Raw genomic sequence first — 16,529 nt, forward strand, 5'->3', positions numbered from 1 at the left:
TGCTGTTGGAGAGAAATGTCATCTTTAGAGCTGGTGAGGAGTTAAACATCACTGTGGTCATCAATATCAGATGGAGGGCAGTCTGTGTGTGAGCAAGTGACAGCCCTGGGAGCTGCTGCTGAGCAGCTTTATGGCTTAAACTGGGAATCTGAGCAGGTACCTCCCAGGGTGGGAGCTGAGGAGCCAGGCAGGGGGCTTGGGGTTCCCTCAGGTGAGCTTGGTTTCAGCATCTGTAGAGAATTTAGCAATTTAAAGTTTTAGCACTTTCAGGTATCTCAGCAAATGAACTGAATGTTCCTGTTGTTCTTACGGGTTTTGTTTGGAGCTTTAATTAATTATGAGGTGAAATTCTGTTTGGACTGGGTCCAGTCATGCTTACTTTTTGCAGAAGTAGTTGGGTTTAAGTGTCATCTGAAACTTGGTTAGGGGGCCTTGTACTTCATCAGTTGTCTCAGCAGTTCTCAGAGAAGAAACTGTGCATGGTCACCAGTGTTCCATATTTACATGTTATGGGATCACAGCATTATATTCCTGAATTGTACTGATATGATGAAGTATCTTGTGATTGTATGAAACTGTGTTTGAATGAAGATATATGAAAACCATCAGCTCAACAAATTTCCTACCTCTTCAGGGAATTTACAAAGAGTCCATGTATTGCCTTTCCTGGCAGTAATATTTTTTTTTTTTCATATTGTGCAGAGCATTCATAAGAGGAGAATTTTTCCAATAATCATTTACTTAAACTGAAAATATGAACATTTTTTAATGAAGAATAAAGTGAAACACTATGCATTTCCATTTTTCAAATGAAGAATAGATTATAAACCCAGAAACCGTGCAGGTGTTTAACTCTTATAGGGAACTGGTACTTAATTATCTTTACAGTCTGGGCCTTAGAAGTTGTAATTTCTTTACTACCATAAACAGTTCACCCAAAACTGTGATTAAGGGCTTAGGGAATGCATAGTTAACTCATAAAAATATGTACATAAATTCTGCTGATTAATTGGACTGTAAAGCACATCCTTATTTATTATTACAAATGAAACTCTAATGTAGTTCATGCAAAGTCTTAAATGAGTGCCATTCTTTTTCATTAGGTAGCTCTTTAAAATCAATAATGTTTTCTTTAAGGGAAAGCTTAGGCTGTTACTAATTTAAATCTCATTAACTTTTGCCTTTTTTTTCCCCTAAAGTTTAATTGGAGCTCTATTTTTCATTTAGATTTGGAGCTGCAGGCTATATGTAATTCCATTTAAAAACCCAAGGTAGACAGGAATAATGTTGGGTTAACAATTATTCAGAGAACTAAAAATTCATAATATTTAGTGTTCAGTCTACACTTGTCATTTAGCAGTAAATGTTTTCCCCAGCACAAATTATGGAGATGCTTTCCTAATTAATGTAGAGTTTGCAAAACCAGGTTGAAAGTTGCTCTTCCTGCTTTATATTCTTGTAACCCCAGCCCCCTCTGTCCGTGGCTGTGTTTGCATGTCTGTTGGTCTGGCTCTGGTGGAGCACTGCTGTCATCCCTCACATCTCTCATCTCAACTGTGCTCTCTGGAGTGCCAAGACTGTTTTTAAATATATGCAAAGAGAAGCAAAGAAGTGCAGGGTCTGTGATTCCTGCTGAGTGGATTTGTCTCTTCTAACAGAGAAGCTGTTCAATAGCAATTGGGCTATTAGTGGTGCTTTTTGTTATCTAAGGTTCCTAGCTCGTTAATGAGGTTGTATTTGCTTATCTTTCTTACTGGAGACACACTAATCAGTCCCAGGAAGGAGGAAAAAAAATCCAACTCTCATGATTTTGATTACATACTTTAGAATATTTAGCATTAAACAATAACAAAAAAATTGCATTGTAAAGGTTTATGCAGCCCTAGGCAGTCTAGAGATGGAAAGCTTAGAACAGTTTTTCAAAATAGTGGTTGGCTAGAAGGGTTCTGGCACCATGTTATTCACTGCACATCAAAATTAACACATTACAAGCAGTGGTTATTTTCAATTATGTAAAAGCAGACAAGTCTTTGGAGAGATTAAAATGGGATTTGTAATGGCTTAGGAGAGTTCTTAAAATTGACAATTTGACACAGCATGATTTCAGATTATGTGAAATCTGGCATGAGGATATTTATATTTCTGTTTGCAAAGATTCTGTTCAAAGTCATCATGATGGAAATATTTACAAAGACATAATAATGTCTTTAATATGTAAATCATTCTAATTACATTTCTTACACTGTCAACCTCCCAGTGAAATATCATTTATTTCACAAGTGACACATGAAAAAATATGATTGCATTTGTGATAGTCTTATTTTTAACAGAAATACGACAGACAGTCTTTATCTTTGAAGAAGTCCTCTTTATCAGCAGTTCCCTTAACACAGTTTGCATGACGCTTGCCTCTCTATTTCTGATTCAGATCCCTGCTTCTAACAGAGCCTCTCTCTGTTTTATTCTTCTTCCCCTCTCACAAAGAGGGTTTGCTGTGGGGACGTGCTCCTTGGAGTGTCATCTCCCAGTGCAGGATGCAGAGGTTGTGTGGGGTGCCCTGATCTCTGTGGGAGCTGGATGCCATCCACACCTCTGAGGCTGGACCCTGTATCTTGTGAAAACAAGAATGATTTGTTGCTGTTAAATTCTGCTTTAACCTTGATTAGAGCAGATTCAAACTGCTTTTTTTTTCTTTGTGTCCAAGTAACATGTGTTAGTTTGTCAGACACCTTTCACTTCACTTCCCTGTCTGTACCCAAAATCCCTACCCTGAGGTTACATGCCTCCTTGTGTGCTTTTTCCTCTCCAGCTGGGAACAGTCATTTTCCTCTTCCTTCAGATATAGACCTGGACAGATGACAGTTCTGTCAGCCCAACTGAAAAATCTGTCACTGTGAGCTGAAAAAAATAATACAGTCAAAACAATAATACAATTGGGTTGAATTAAATAGAGCATTTTTAATTGGGAATGCATCCACTCACAACACTGTGTGTCATAATTAATCCTCCTTCCCATCTCCAGCTTCCCCACTGGGAAACTTCCCCACCATTTGCTGAATTCTGCTTTGGTTTAGCAGGGGCAGTGAGGGAAGGATCAGGGACCTGATCAGGATCAGCAGACAGGAAAGGCAGGAGCCCTCCCAAGAGGAGCAGGGATAGCGTGCTCTGAGCAGAGGTAGGAGTCCTCCAGGCACTGAGCATTTGCAGCCTCAGACTTACTGAGGTAGCTTCAGCCAGGCTTGGAAATGAGCTGCCTCTCTTTGAAGAAGATGGAGGGAAAAAGAAGGGATCCAGCTTTGCATTTCTATCCTGTCTTCCCTAATCACTGTGAGTTTTTTCTGTTTAAGAATTGAAGTGTTGATTTTCCATGTTTCAAAGCAGAGTTTCTTAAGTGGAAAGCATAGTGGTTTTATGTGGGGTGATCCTTACAGTGGCCAATCCAGGTATAGTCATCTCTGTGCTTCGCCTTATTAAGAATTTTAAAATATTCATCAAACAGTTGTCTTCAAGCTGTCATGGCAGTCGATTCCCAAGGCTGGGACAGGAAATGATGGAATGTGAGTTAGAATAAGAAACTGGGAGTGACTGAGCAAATGAGCAGTCTCCACATTTCTCACTGAGTATTGGGTAACCAGTGGAGAGACATTAATTAAACATGTTGCTCCAGTTGTGTGATTTTTCTGGTTTATCAGTAGCTCAGGTGGAGGTTTTTAGGATGAGTTTCAGAGTGTTACAGTTGTGCTGTGATGATTTAATAATGATGTGCTGATGGATTAGGGGGCTGCAGGGCAGTGTCCCACCTGGAGGACGTGTTGACATCCAAAGAAAGGCCTGAGGTGCCAAGAACTCTCCAGCTCCCCTCCTGTATTCTCAGCTCCCACCTTTGCTCAGTTTCAGCCCTGGAGCTCAAACATTCCATCTTCCATCCCCTTTCAGTGGAACAGGCAGCAGCTGTGTGCTTTGCAGTGAGTCGAGGCCATTGAGGATGACAGGAGGCCCATGAATAAAACACAGACTTGTTTGTTTTGTGCCATTCTGAGAAAATGATGTTTTAGTAATGAAGTATTTGCAGTTTGTTACTTTTGCTTACTAATAAATGAAATCTTCCTGTTGCCAGTTTTGTTTCTGGCTTGTGAAGTTACAGGGAAGTGTGAGGAGAAGGATGTAAACTGGGCTGGTTTGGGGTCTGTCTGCTTTATGGTGGTTCTCACTTAAAGACAGTCACTGCTTTGTGTCAGCTTGAAGCAGGGCCAGTTTTTGTGGGATTTCAGTCAGTGCTGCCTCTGCTCTGAATCTCCTGAGTAAAGACTTTGGAAAATTGTATGAAATAGGATGAAGTGCTTAGGAATGGGACCATATTGGGGAGCTGCAGTCCCATTGATGACAAAATGGCCCCTCTACCCCAATAGGGGGTGATCACCAGGGCTGGGGCAAGAGAGGAGCAAGGTCTCAGGACTGGGAGCTTGAGAAGGGACTGAGGGGAGTGGTGGTACTGGTGACCAGTCCTGCTTGGAATCACTGCTCGCAACTCATCTGGAAGTGGGTGGGGATTTGGGGAACTGGCAGGCCATGGCAGGGGGCTGTGATGGCAGTCCCCCCTCACCCCCAGGGCCTTTTTCCAGAAAAGGGGCTGGATGTGGTCCCATCAACATGACCCTTATTCTCATTGAAGGTGAGGGGCTGCCGGTGTATGCAGTGCTGCATACACTGGCAGCTTTTAGAAAGTCGATATGTAAATGTAAAGGTGTTCCTAAGCAAATGTGCAATTCTGTGTTCCAGAGCACAGCACTGCATTGCCACTTTATCTAGAGAGATATGTCTGTTGCAGAGGTAGCTCTTGTAATGGCTCGTTTTTCAATCATCCTTCATTTTTCTTTCTTACATGTAATTATAATGGCTTGCAATTAGAATAACCCTGTTTGTTTCTTTTAAATAGAAACAAGTCTTAAGAACAATGTTTACTGTTTAAAAACATCTAATTTTGAAATCATTTCATCATTCATCACTTACAGAAATTTTAATCAAATAACCCACTAACACTTCTATTCATGACTATCCTATAAAAGCAAATATTCTTTTGATTTGTGAATGTTCATTTTACTGAAATTGAATCTGGTGTGTTCTGCAGTCAGGAGAGCTTCCTATTTAAATTCTGCTGTATACGTGCAGATAATGAATTAAAATGAGAGGAGGAATTACAACCTAGGTTAGAGTGTGGGTCACAACCTTTTCAAACAGACGTCCTCCTGTCATGCAAGTGGAAATGGTAATTGGCTCACTGCAGCTGAAATTATCTATGCCAGATAACAGGAAGAATGGCACAACAATTGTAAAATGGCAAGTGTGTCTAGATATCCAAAGGTAAATGTGTAGAATCAAAGCAAATGACCAAAGCTAGTTATTTGTTGCAAATAAATTAGATGAACTTCACTTGTTCCTTTCTATTTATGTGCATGTCCTGATTGAGAATTGGGCATTCTCTCTTTTTTTTTAAACATTGCTATGTGTTCATCTAGCACTTTACAGATTTCCAAGCCCCAAAAACATTCATTCTACCCTGTGTGTTTATGATGAGGAACCATTTTTTTAAAACATTTGGTGATCTTCTGATGGATTGATTACATCTTTGTAAGCTAGAAAATAAACTACTAATGAGTAGAATAGTGCACGTGTGCATCCAGATCTAGATATTTGTGAGAAAGGCTCCCTCTATGTGTCTGTAGATTGTGAAGGGCTGTGTTGGTTGTAGGACAAACCATAATGTCATGTGAGTTGGCAGAGACCCCTGGAGGTCTGGAATCTGGCTCTGCCCCAAGGCCTGGGATGATGGCACAGTTGGCTGTGAGATGGGCAGGAGCATTGGTGAGGCACAAGTTGCCCATGGTAAATGGGGAATTTGGGTTACCAGAAATGTCCCTGCTGAGATGTCCAGTGAATGATTGCTTAAACCTTGCACAAGCACCACGGAGATCATCCCCAGGAATAACTCAGTCCTGCTTTCCTCTGGTGGTGGACTCTTTTCATATCTCCTTGCTCTCTTTTCCTGTTGAGCACTCTGCCTTTGCCACACGGTAGGAGCTCTTACAGCAGACCTGTGTCTCTCAAGAATTCTCCTCTACAGACAGGAGAAGAAATGAATTTAGCCCTGTGTGTTCAACAGGGAGCTCAGCCCATCTTCCTAACCTAATCCAAACTCAAGAGGACTGTGCCCTCAGAGCAGATAATCCAATTGAAGCTGTCCACATACTTGAAAAACAGATGCCAGATAAAATAATCCTGTGTATGTACACCAGTTATTCTACCCCACAGGGGCTACCAAGTTAATAGAGGTTCATTCTTTCATTTCAAATTCCTATTATTCACTATTCTTTCCTAGTACTCCCTTCTGGGAATAACAAACAGTGGATATAGTTTTCTAATTGTGTGATTACTTGAGGCTGCAGCTGCCTGATCTGGGAGCTAGTTTTCATTTACTTTACCTTCAGTAACTTTATTCAAAGAAAGTAATGAAAAGAGACTCATCAATTATTGAGATGAATTCAGTTTTGTTCCCAAAGTTTGCATGGTACTAAAGACATGAAAACAGAACTGTGTGAAATTTCACATGGTTAATGTAGTTGACTGGAGAATATTAAAAGTGTCTTGGAGAGTGTCCTGTGTAGTCAACAGCACTTAAAATATTAAATACACATCCTTCAGGTATAAAGTGTGTCTTCAGTGTGTTGCTCCTCACCTGAAATTGTGTTAGGATAAAACTTTTATTTATAAATGCAAAGAAATATTTCTAGTGGGTTTTACTTGTTATTGGTATCAGTTACTGTTCTCCCTTAGATACTGATTCTTCTTTCTTTCAATCTCCTTTGCCTGAATATAGTTCTGTGCACCAAAGAAGTATCAGAGATGCTGGGAAATCTCTCTTTGAGCTTTTCCATCATTCATTAACTCCCTCAGGAATCCAAAGAGCTAAACAAAATGGCAACATGCACTGTGCAACATGCTAGAAAAAAAAATACTTTTTTCCCTATTTTGAAGCTTGGAAAAGGGAAGTATTTTTGTTTACTAGATTTTGTGGACAAGAAAAGAAAAACCCAGCTTCAGATGGGTTTCAGGTCTGGATGAACACTAGTTTAGAGCCTTTGAGTTCATACCAGTGTTTGCACTGACTTTTTGGTTGTCTGAGTTGTTCATCTATGGAATTTGAATTTTAGGATTTAAACAGGAAAGTTTTGTTACTTGTTCAGTCCAAGAAGCAGATGTAACATCAAGTATCTGATCTGGCCACTTCAATCTAGAGCAAAAGTCTTTCCTTGCTTAAGATAATGTTTCCAGGCTTGTTGGTGCTAAATTAATCATGTTATTTCCTGGCTGACTTTGAAGAAATAGGTATTAATTTATAGATCCTCAAAGAAGAAAGTTTAGTATTTTGGATACCTTGTTTGCTGCAGATCACCTGCTTGGCTTTACTGCCTTGGAGCAAAGAGGGAGGCTTGGCAGAGGCAGAAGATTTATCAATGGCCTTTCCTACAGCTCTTCTAAATCTGCTGCCCCATGGCAGGACAGGGACTGGAGTGGGAAGGGCAGGGACCAGGCAGTGCTGGGGGAGCTGAGAAGGCAGGACAGGCTGGGGTGCATGCCTTGAACCCATGGCTGGGACTTTACAAAATACATGAAAGGGTGAAGCCATGAAATATGATTTCTTTATTGTTCATGTCCTGGCTCTACTGCTGTTGATTTTCAAGGTGCCTTTTACATTGTTTTCTAACATGGTGACAGCTGCAGAGAATCAAGGCATTACACTGAATATTTTAAACCAAACCACTTTTAGAAGTTCCAATTTCTGTACTGTTTACTTCAACACAGGCTCTTTAAAAACCTGCCAGATATTGAAGTGATTAGGAGATCAAGGTCACCAAATACTCATTTTTAGGGTGAATATGTTGCATTTTAAAGAGTTGCTTTAGTGCCCTCCCCCTCTCTTTCTCTGTGCTCAGCAGAGCGATCAGCTGAACGCAAAGAGCACAGCTTTGGAAGGGCACTTCAGGTTCCATCTGTCTCTGGGAACATCTGACTTGGAAGAGGTAGCAGAGAATATGATGAGAACAGAGATTTCCTTTCCATCACAGAATGTGTCTCAGACCTCCCTGTCTCCAGCAAAATCTTAACCTGCCAGCTGTGATTTGCTCTCCTCTCCATCAGCAAGCATTCCAGAAAACCCCTGTGATAAGGTGCCACCTGAAAAGCTGGCTCTGACAAGTGCTACAGGATGAAATGCCCCTGTCCAGTCACTTCTACTGATGCTGCTGCAGCATTTTCATTCTTCAACCATAACTTCTAAGCCTTGACCTCATTAATATGCCATCACCCCTGGAAGCTGAGACTTTGTTCAGGGGTTTTTCTCTCCCTTGAGAATTTTGTTGATCTACCAGTATGTTCTTTCTTTTACATTTTCAATATAAGGCTAAAATGCTCCTGGCTCCTTATGCTTATGTAATTCAGGGCAAAGCAATCTGTGGTTATTTGAACCTCTGGCAGTATATATTTACAGTGAGTTTGACCTCAAAGGAAATGATGAGTGTTCGGCTGGAATATTTGACATTTGAGTTGGGTTGTTTAGCTGTAGATCATAAGAAAAGCTGGTCAAAAAAATGAAACATACACAAGTCTGAAAAACCTTTTAGTTCATCCTACAGAAATTTGAAGCTTTGATCAAAATTAGGATAAAAATTAGGTAGTGTATATGGATGTTTAAGTGCATTTCTCCTTATTTTTGGCCCAGATTTGGAGAAACATTTGCATGTTGCTAAATTTAGTGAAGATTTTTTGCACTCATCATTACTTGACTTAGGAATTTTGGAATATTTGCACTTTTATATGCCTTGAAAGTCCCAAACATTTTCACCAATAAGTTTGAATAGTCTAATTCTTGCTGGAAAATATTCAGAAAATGAGGTCAGAGTAGAGAAACTACAAAGTCTGTGAGTGATCCTATTCTTAGATACTGTGTTTCTACAGAAAAAAAAAGTCCTTGCTTTATTGCTGAAACAAAATGTTACTGTCATAGAAGAATTAGTAAGAGTTACTGACAGGGTTGTAGGAGAAGCATGACAACATTCACCCATCTTGAACCACAATAAATTCGTTTTTGCTCAAGATCTGTTATATTCTAAGTGATCTTATCTCCAACAGATACATTTTTTTTTTATTATGTGTCCCTCAGGGGGAAAAATATTTGAATTTTTTATAAAATGCACTTTAATATGTGGACATAGAGACCAAACTTAGAGTCTGCTTGGTTCAAAGAAGGGTAAAACTGACAGAAAAGAGGTGTGACAGACATTTTACCTGAATATCCCCCTCCTCCCCTCCCTGTCTGCTCTTGGAAATGCTCTCTGCTGCTGGACAAGGCCACCCTCCACTCCCCCCTAGAGTATTGCCAGCATGGACTTCTCCTTCTCCCCTGTAAAGCCAGGTAACTTGCTTTTCATGGCAGAGATACCAGCTCAGACATCTCTCAGTGGAGAGAATTTTTATTAACAGTTATGAGAGTGTTCTTTCATCATCCAGTTTGGTCAGTCAGCTGAGATGAGGCAGCTCCACACACAGACATCTCACCATGCTTTGGAGGAAACATCCATGATTTTGAACAGTGCACAAAGAGAGCGTTACTTGCAATGTGTTCTCTGACCAGCGTGTGTGGCTCTGAGCACTGGAGTATTTAAAGAATACTCGGAAGGGTGTGGTGGTTGCTGGCAGTTTTTAGGCAGCTCAGGTCCCCAGCAGCTCATGGTGTGAAGAGCAGGGAAGGGCTCTGGGAGGAAGCAGGGGACACACACTGGGCTCTGCTGATGTTCAGGTCTCACATGTGCCAGGCTGTGATGAGAAGCTGGCAGAGGTCTGCAAGCACTGCAGCAGCATTAGCCCAGTGCAGTCAAAAATCCAGAGATGTGAAACCAATTACATATGGTGAGGCTGATCCAACACCCTAACCCTCAAGACAACCACATCCAGCCAAAGCTGCTAAAGGGTTTACTGTGTGTGCAGAAATGCAGGGCATGTTCCCTTTTCTCCAGAATCAAGATCTGAAAATACCAAGTTGCCAAAAATTCATAGCTATAACTGATTTCTCTCTTTTAAGGCTCTAAAAAATTTGCATCTCTCTTTGGACATTCTTAATGGAGTGCATCTATCATTGCTGTGTGTCTGCAAACCCTGAGCATGATGGATATCAGTTCCTGGACTCTGCTGTCCTACAGCTAACAAATACATAAAAATATAAATTTTGTATTAGAGGAATGGGGGTTTTATTTCTGACTATGTACCTACAGTCACAAGCATTGCCTGCTTTGCAGAGCAATAAATTTAATACATGAGCTAGTGAATTATTTTTTTAATGATTTATTTGTAGATGATTTCAATTTAAAATGAGATTTTCAGGTAACAAGGTAGGCAAACATGTTTAACAATGCCATGATATAAATTGCTGTAGCTGACAGATCCCTATAAAAATTATAACAGGCAGATGCGCAATGCAAAAAATTATTCATGTGACAGCAATCAGAAAGACAAATTACTTAGAGACGATGTACATGCTCCTCTATAATTGCTTATAAATTATTATGGTTCATGTTTAAAGGCATCTAGACTCCCTAGACAACTAGATTTATTTAAAATAAGAGTAATGGGAAATTACCAGGAAATGTTGAGGAAGAAGATGCAGTACATGCTTTGGGTGATTGCTAACATAAAAGTACAGTAACTTATTGTCAGCCAACTCAATCTATATTTTCCTTAATAGTTTTGTAGCCTTCATTTTCAATTCACTTTCTGCTCAGGTTGCAGTAGCCTGGGAAGGTAACTGGGATGGGCCAGTGGGGCTGCAGTGTGTTCACTGCTGTTGTGCTTCCCAGCTCATGGAGGACACAATGTTCTGCACCCTTGCAGGAGAGAGCACTCCTGAGCACTTCCACGTTCTATGCAATATGATTGAATGTAATCAGTTGGGATAGAAGTTAGGCTAAGGGGATGAGGAAGATTGACAGATAGGTGGGCAAACCACTTTTCCTTAGGAACCTGGGATAAAAATGGGACAGTGTTTTCCATATTTTCTTAGTGTTCCAAATTAAAAAAAAAAAAAAATCTTATTTGAAGTGTGTAAAGTACATCCAGAGTAGACAGGATTTAATTTGAATGAACTTTCAGTCAGGCACTTACAGGTGATTATATAGAAGCAGAGAAATAGTGTATATGCATTTATTATATAAGTGCCTCTCTAATGCTAATATTTTTCGCACCAACCTGATCATATTACATATTGAGAGCCAGCCCAACAAAAATGACAGAAAACTTTGTTCTGGAGTGCTGAACTCCACCTAAGCAGCTCCAGTCATTTGTGATGACAGCTTGGAGAATACTCCAAACGAATCTAACAATGCTCACGCTCCAGTGAGTGACAGCACGGCAAGAGGAAAAATTCCAGTTTCCCTGTGAGTGCAGGGAGTCTGACCTAGATTTTACCCTCTACAGCTTCAGAAGAGGAAACATTCTTACCTGTGTATTTAACAAGAAAAAAAGAGCAAGGGGAAAAAGTCATCTCCTGTTTGATTAGTCTTTCTTCAATAATTAAGATTTAGCTTAATCTGTGAGACTTCCCCCCTCTGCAGATGTCACCAACACTATAATGACTGGTTGCTCTGTTCCCTGTGTGCTCTTCTCTCTGTAATTACCCCCTCCTGCCTGCTTCAGGGAGAGCTGTCACAGGGGTGCAGCTGGGGCAGACAGGGCCATGGGCATCTGCCTGCTTTCACCTTCCCCCTCCACCCCACTCCCTGTTGGGGTCAGCTTCCTGTGGGCTGCTCAAATTCTTTCTTTCAGATACTGTTAATAGGCAAAAAAAAAATCTCTAATGTGAATTTCCTCCCCTTTCTTTTGCTCCTTGGGATACAGGTGCTATGCTGGGCTCAGGTCTCCGTGTCCAGTGCCTCCAATAGAGCACTGGCCCCACCATTGTGTTGTCTCCTGGGGACAGTTGGGGAGGGTTTTTATCCACTCTGATGGCCTGGTTGTAAATTACTGTTCAAATGCCTTTCATCTATTCCACTGTACTTCCTATACTTCTGCAACTCAAATTCTGAAATAAGAATAGTAGAGAAGTGCACACAAGAAGGGAAAAGAAATTTTCAAATGAAAGTGGAGGATGAGGTAGATTGAATAACACAGATTGAATGGGTTGCTTAGTGTTCATTTGAGCTGTGCTTTGACAAGTTTTTTGGTGTGGATATGGGAGAAATTTCATTGGAAGCAGGGTATTTTCAGCTTCCAAATTTGGATTTCCGTATTGGGTCTGCTCCTAACTATAGAACTCCTACTAATTGTGACTCTGCTCTGTAAAATAAATGAAAACCTGGCACTGCTGTCTTTGATCCACAACCTTTCCATGTGTGTCTCATTGTTAGTTATTCTTTGGTGTGGTTTAACTTTGTTGAACCAGCACAGATTTGAAAGCATTAGATTATGTGACAGGATTTGATTGACACAAGAGTGACAGAATTAATTACATTGGCTGAATTAATTAGATCAGCTGGATTAGTTGGGATCTAAATTCCAGTTCTGGACACCTGTATTCATTTCAACTTATAGCCCTACTTAGACTTCTGTGACTTTGCTAAATCACAAGAGAGAGGCTACCTTTGAGAACACCTATGTGTCCTGGAGAACAAGGGATGAGCCATCTGGAGAGCTCAGCATTCCTTGTGCATCCCTTGCTGAGAGAAGGCAGCTGTGAGCTCTGCACTGTACTTCAACTGTAAATCACACCAGCCTAAAGAGCAGGACTTAAAAAGCACAGAGGTTTTCAGAGGAAGCTATGTGTGGAGTACAATGATACCTGCTCATGTAAAAGTCCTGTCACCTATATAAAATAAATCATGGTGTCAGAGCCAGGCATTTAATGTTAAAGTGGATTGGATGGGGTTGTAGGACTGGGAGGACCAGGCTCTTTCTCCATCTCTGCTGCAGGTTGTCCATGTCTGCGCAGCAGCAGCACAGAGGGAGATCAGTGCGATGTTTCTAGGGGTCCCAGCAAGGGCATGTTCAAGTTACAATGTGCAGCTTTGGTCATGGTGAAGGATGATGAAGGATGTTATAAACCTGGAGGAGATGCGCTGAGAACAAATGCTTCAGTACAGGATTTTTAAATAATGATTATCCAAACTTGTCCTATTGTGTGTGGCACCATTAGTGGAAGGACACAGAGGAAGAAGTGAGGAAAAGGAACATCAGTAAATTGCTGCTGGCCTTTCAGTTAATGTCATTAACAGCAGCCATTAAAAGCAATGAGTTTTAATTTAAAGTAGTAGGATGTCAGCAAAATGAGACTGAAAATCAAAATTGAAGTTAACTGGAACAGTGTGTACATAAGTTTAGGTGAAGGGTTGATCTGGGGGCTTTTTTGATGAAGAAAGTCATCAGGCACAAACAACTGCTGCTTTTGCACCTGCCTGTGGGGTGAGGGCAAGAACAGGAAACACTCTGGGGGGAAAGGTTCTCCATGATCTCCCTTCACCTGTCAAAACTGTCATGAGTAATGGGCTTTCCTTCCCTCCTGAGCTTATGTTAGTTTTTTTTTTTTTTTGTTTTGCAGCAAAATGTTATGTGGAAGTTTATATACCAGAAAAGTATTAAAGTCGTCAGTGTCAACAAGTTTAACACGTGGCTCATGTAATCTCAGTACACTTAAAACTAATTTACTGTGATGGGAAAATTAAAACCTTCCATTTGTCACAGTTACTTTTGAATGATTAAAAAGAAACATGAAAATTTGGTAAACATAACTTAGAGGCTGTAGAAGTCACTAAAAGTAGGATCAGACCTGATATTCCATGTACAGAAATTTTTGCTGACTACCTTTGTTTGGGAAGTAAGATAAAAAATCCCTTGATGACAGAATGCGATTGACAATGTGTATGGAATGACGAATGTATGAGGATATCCAACAATTATAGTTTGAGAATTGATACTGTAAATGCAGAAGAGGCAACTTGAGAGTTACCTGATTGAATTTGAGGTGCTGCAGTAAGGGTAAAGATGTTCCATTTACTTGTAGCTTAATATGATCAATAAATTCTAACCCCTACATATTTAATGAAGTCTATTAACATGAGGTATTGTGTTTTCCTTTGGATGATCTGCCTTTGAAATATTTTTCTTTGGTTTTATTCTTGGCTGATTTTCACACTGATAGTTTTTCTAGCAATGAAAAAGATTGAATTAAAAGGTCTTTGATATGTGATATGTTGATATGTGTGCATGTCCTAGGGCTGTATTGTAGCTAAGATAATAGCAATGGGAGAAAAAATGGTAGGGAGAAGTGATCTTTTATTAAACTGTCTGAAGTATGTTCATTTCAAAGTGAAGTATGAAGAGAGCTGTTCCAAAAGTTTTTGCTGAACAGAACATCAAAAGTGGTCTTTTTTATTTGAACGACTCCTGTATTAAGTTTGATTGCATAGGCAGCATGTTGTAATTGTATCCTGTTATGTATAATACAGACCTCTACAGTTTGAGTAGGCTGTAGGTAAAAAACCCAACTATGTGGAACTGCCTTGAAAGAAAAATTATAAATGTCACATCTGTTATTTGGGGATTTTTTTTTTGCATAACATAACTAACAGAGGTAGATGGAAAAGTTTGAAGGGAGAGGATTGGCATGAGATGCCAATGTACATTTTCTTTCTGCAAGGAATTGGAGAATTCAAAACTGGTTTACAGAAGCAAGTAGTTAAGCTGCAAAACATTTGGTTTATTTAATCAAGAATTAGTGTTTTGGGGATAAAAGTAATGATATTCTAAAGAAGTGGAATTGAGCAAGCTCAGTGTGCTATATTTACTGTCTGCACATTCACGGTTACATGTAATTAAAAAAGGTGTATGGAACTCCTTAGTTGCCAATAACTGCTTGAGGTTTTTCATATTTCCCTGAAACAATTCAGCACATGCCAAAAGCCACTTCTTTTAATGTACTGTATTGCATTTCCCAAGCTGCCTTTCACTATATTGGAAAATGTATCTGTGTCTAATATTTCTTTATTATTGTTTTGCTTTCAGTTGATGGTTGCATTGACTGGTCAGTGGATCTCAAGACATACATGGCTTTGGCAGGTGAACCAGTCCGAGTGAAATGTGCCCTTTTCTACAGCTATATCAGAACTAATTATAGCATGGCCCAAAGCACAGGTCTTAGGCTTATGTGGTACAAAAACAAAGGAGATTTAGAAGAACCCATTATATTTTCCGAAGTTAGAATGAGCAAGGATGAAGATTCCATATGGTTTCACTCGGTTGAACTGCAAGACAGTGGTTTCTACACATGTGTTCTAAGGTGAGTATTGTGTTAAAGCCTAAATAAGAATGCAATGATTATTGGTTAATAATGTATGGAGTATTAGATATTGGGTAAAAAATTAATTTTAGCCATTAGACTTTAGATACACATCTAATTAATGCATAATAATTTTTTTATTCTCATAATTATATATTTCACATAATGCTTTGTCTCAAAATTAGTTTCCCAAGTAATTATAGTTACCTAGTCAAGTAGCTATAATTAATATGCTTTCACTTAATTACTTGGTTTTTTTAAGTACAACATTTGCAAATTCTCAATTTTCTGTAAACCTTCAGACCCTGATACTTCTTAAATCATGAAGTATTTTGTTTAAGTACTGTTCTCTTTCAAATCCTCTGAGTTATTACAGAGTTACAGTTTGAATTATTCTGATGGGATCAGGCCGTGGGGAGTTACAGTTCTCTCTGGTTTTGAAGAAATGTTTATTTTAATATACAATTATGATTTATCATAAATTTAAGCAGACCTCATTTGGTAAGACACAAAAATGCATTTCTCAGAAGTGTCTTGGAACTGTTGGATGAGCCTTAAATTAAACATGTACTAGAGCTCGTGATTTCCATCGTGTAGATGTTGATGTCATCTCCATGCCTAAAATGAGAAGATAAAAAAAAAAGGAGGACTTTTAAAGAATGAATGAATAAATATTCCTTAAATGATCCGGTTTTGAATGAAAAGGAGTTTACAGATACTTTGTATGATTTGGTTTTAAACTATTCAGTTTCAGATAATAAGTTTGCTTCATCCTTGTCTGCTGCTCCATACTGAAATTAGGCACATTTCATGAATTACATAGCAAGTATTGCAGCAAATAACAGCACTGTTCAGAACCCAGAATTTGCTCTCTGTCCATCTCTGCTGATTCTTGCTGCCTCAGCTGTCTCAGACCATTGTGATCCTGAGGAATGCTGCTTAAATCAAAGATTGTGCCCTGGATTGTGGTGGTTTGTACTGGGCACCAATGTCCAGTGTAAACATTGGAAATATCTGCCTAATGCAGCAGTTGGATTGAGTTGCAGCCTTTGGAGTTGGAGTTTTATCAGCTCCTCTGTCAGAGGTAGGGTGGACCTGAAGGCCCTGATTTCGAAATGTTACGGGAAGATGGTGATTTATGTGTTTTAAGGGA

At 39.6% G+C, this 16,529-nt stretch overlaps 1 protein-coding gene across 1 annotated transcript in view; it reads left to right on the plus strand.

The window, feature by feature from the left end:
* Positions 1 to 16,529, plus strand: part of IL1RAPL2 (interleukin 1 receptor accessory protein like 2) — a 343,260-nt gene that overhangs the window by 160,675 nt on the left and 166,056 nt on the right. The window contains exon 3 of the mRNA XM_059859469.1: positions 15,103 to 15,376. Coding sequence (XP_059715452.1) covers positions 15,103 to 15,376 — 274 coding nt within the window. The remainder of the gene's footprint in view (positions 1 to 15,102; positions 15,377 to 16,529) is intronic.

This window comes from Haemorhous mexicanus, chromosome 14 (assembly GCF_027477595.1).
Source record: "Haemorhous mexicanus isolate bHaeMex1 chromosome 14, bHaeMex1.pri, whole genome shotgun sequence".
Lineage (NCBI taxonomy): Eukaryota > Metazoa > Chordata > Aves > Passeriformes > Fringillidae > Haemorhous > Haemorhous mexicanus.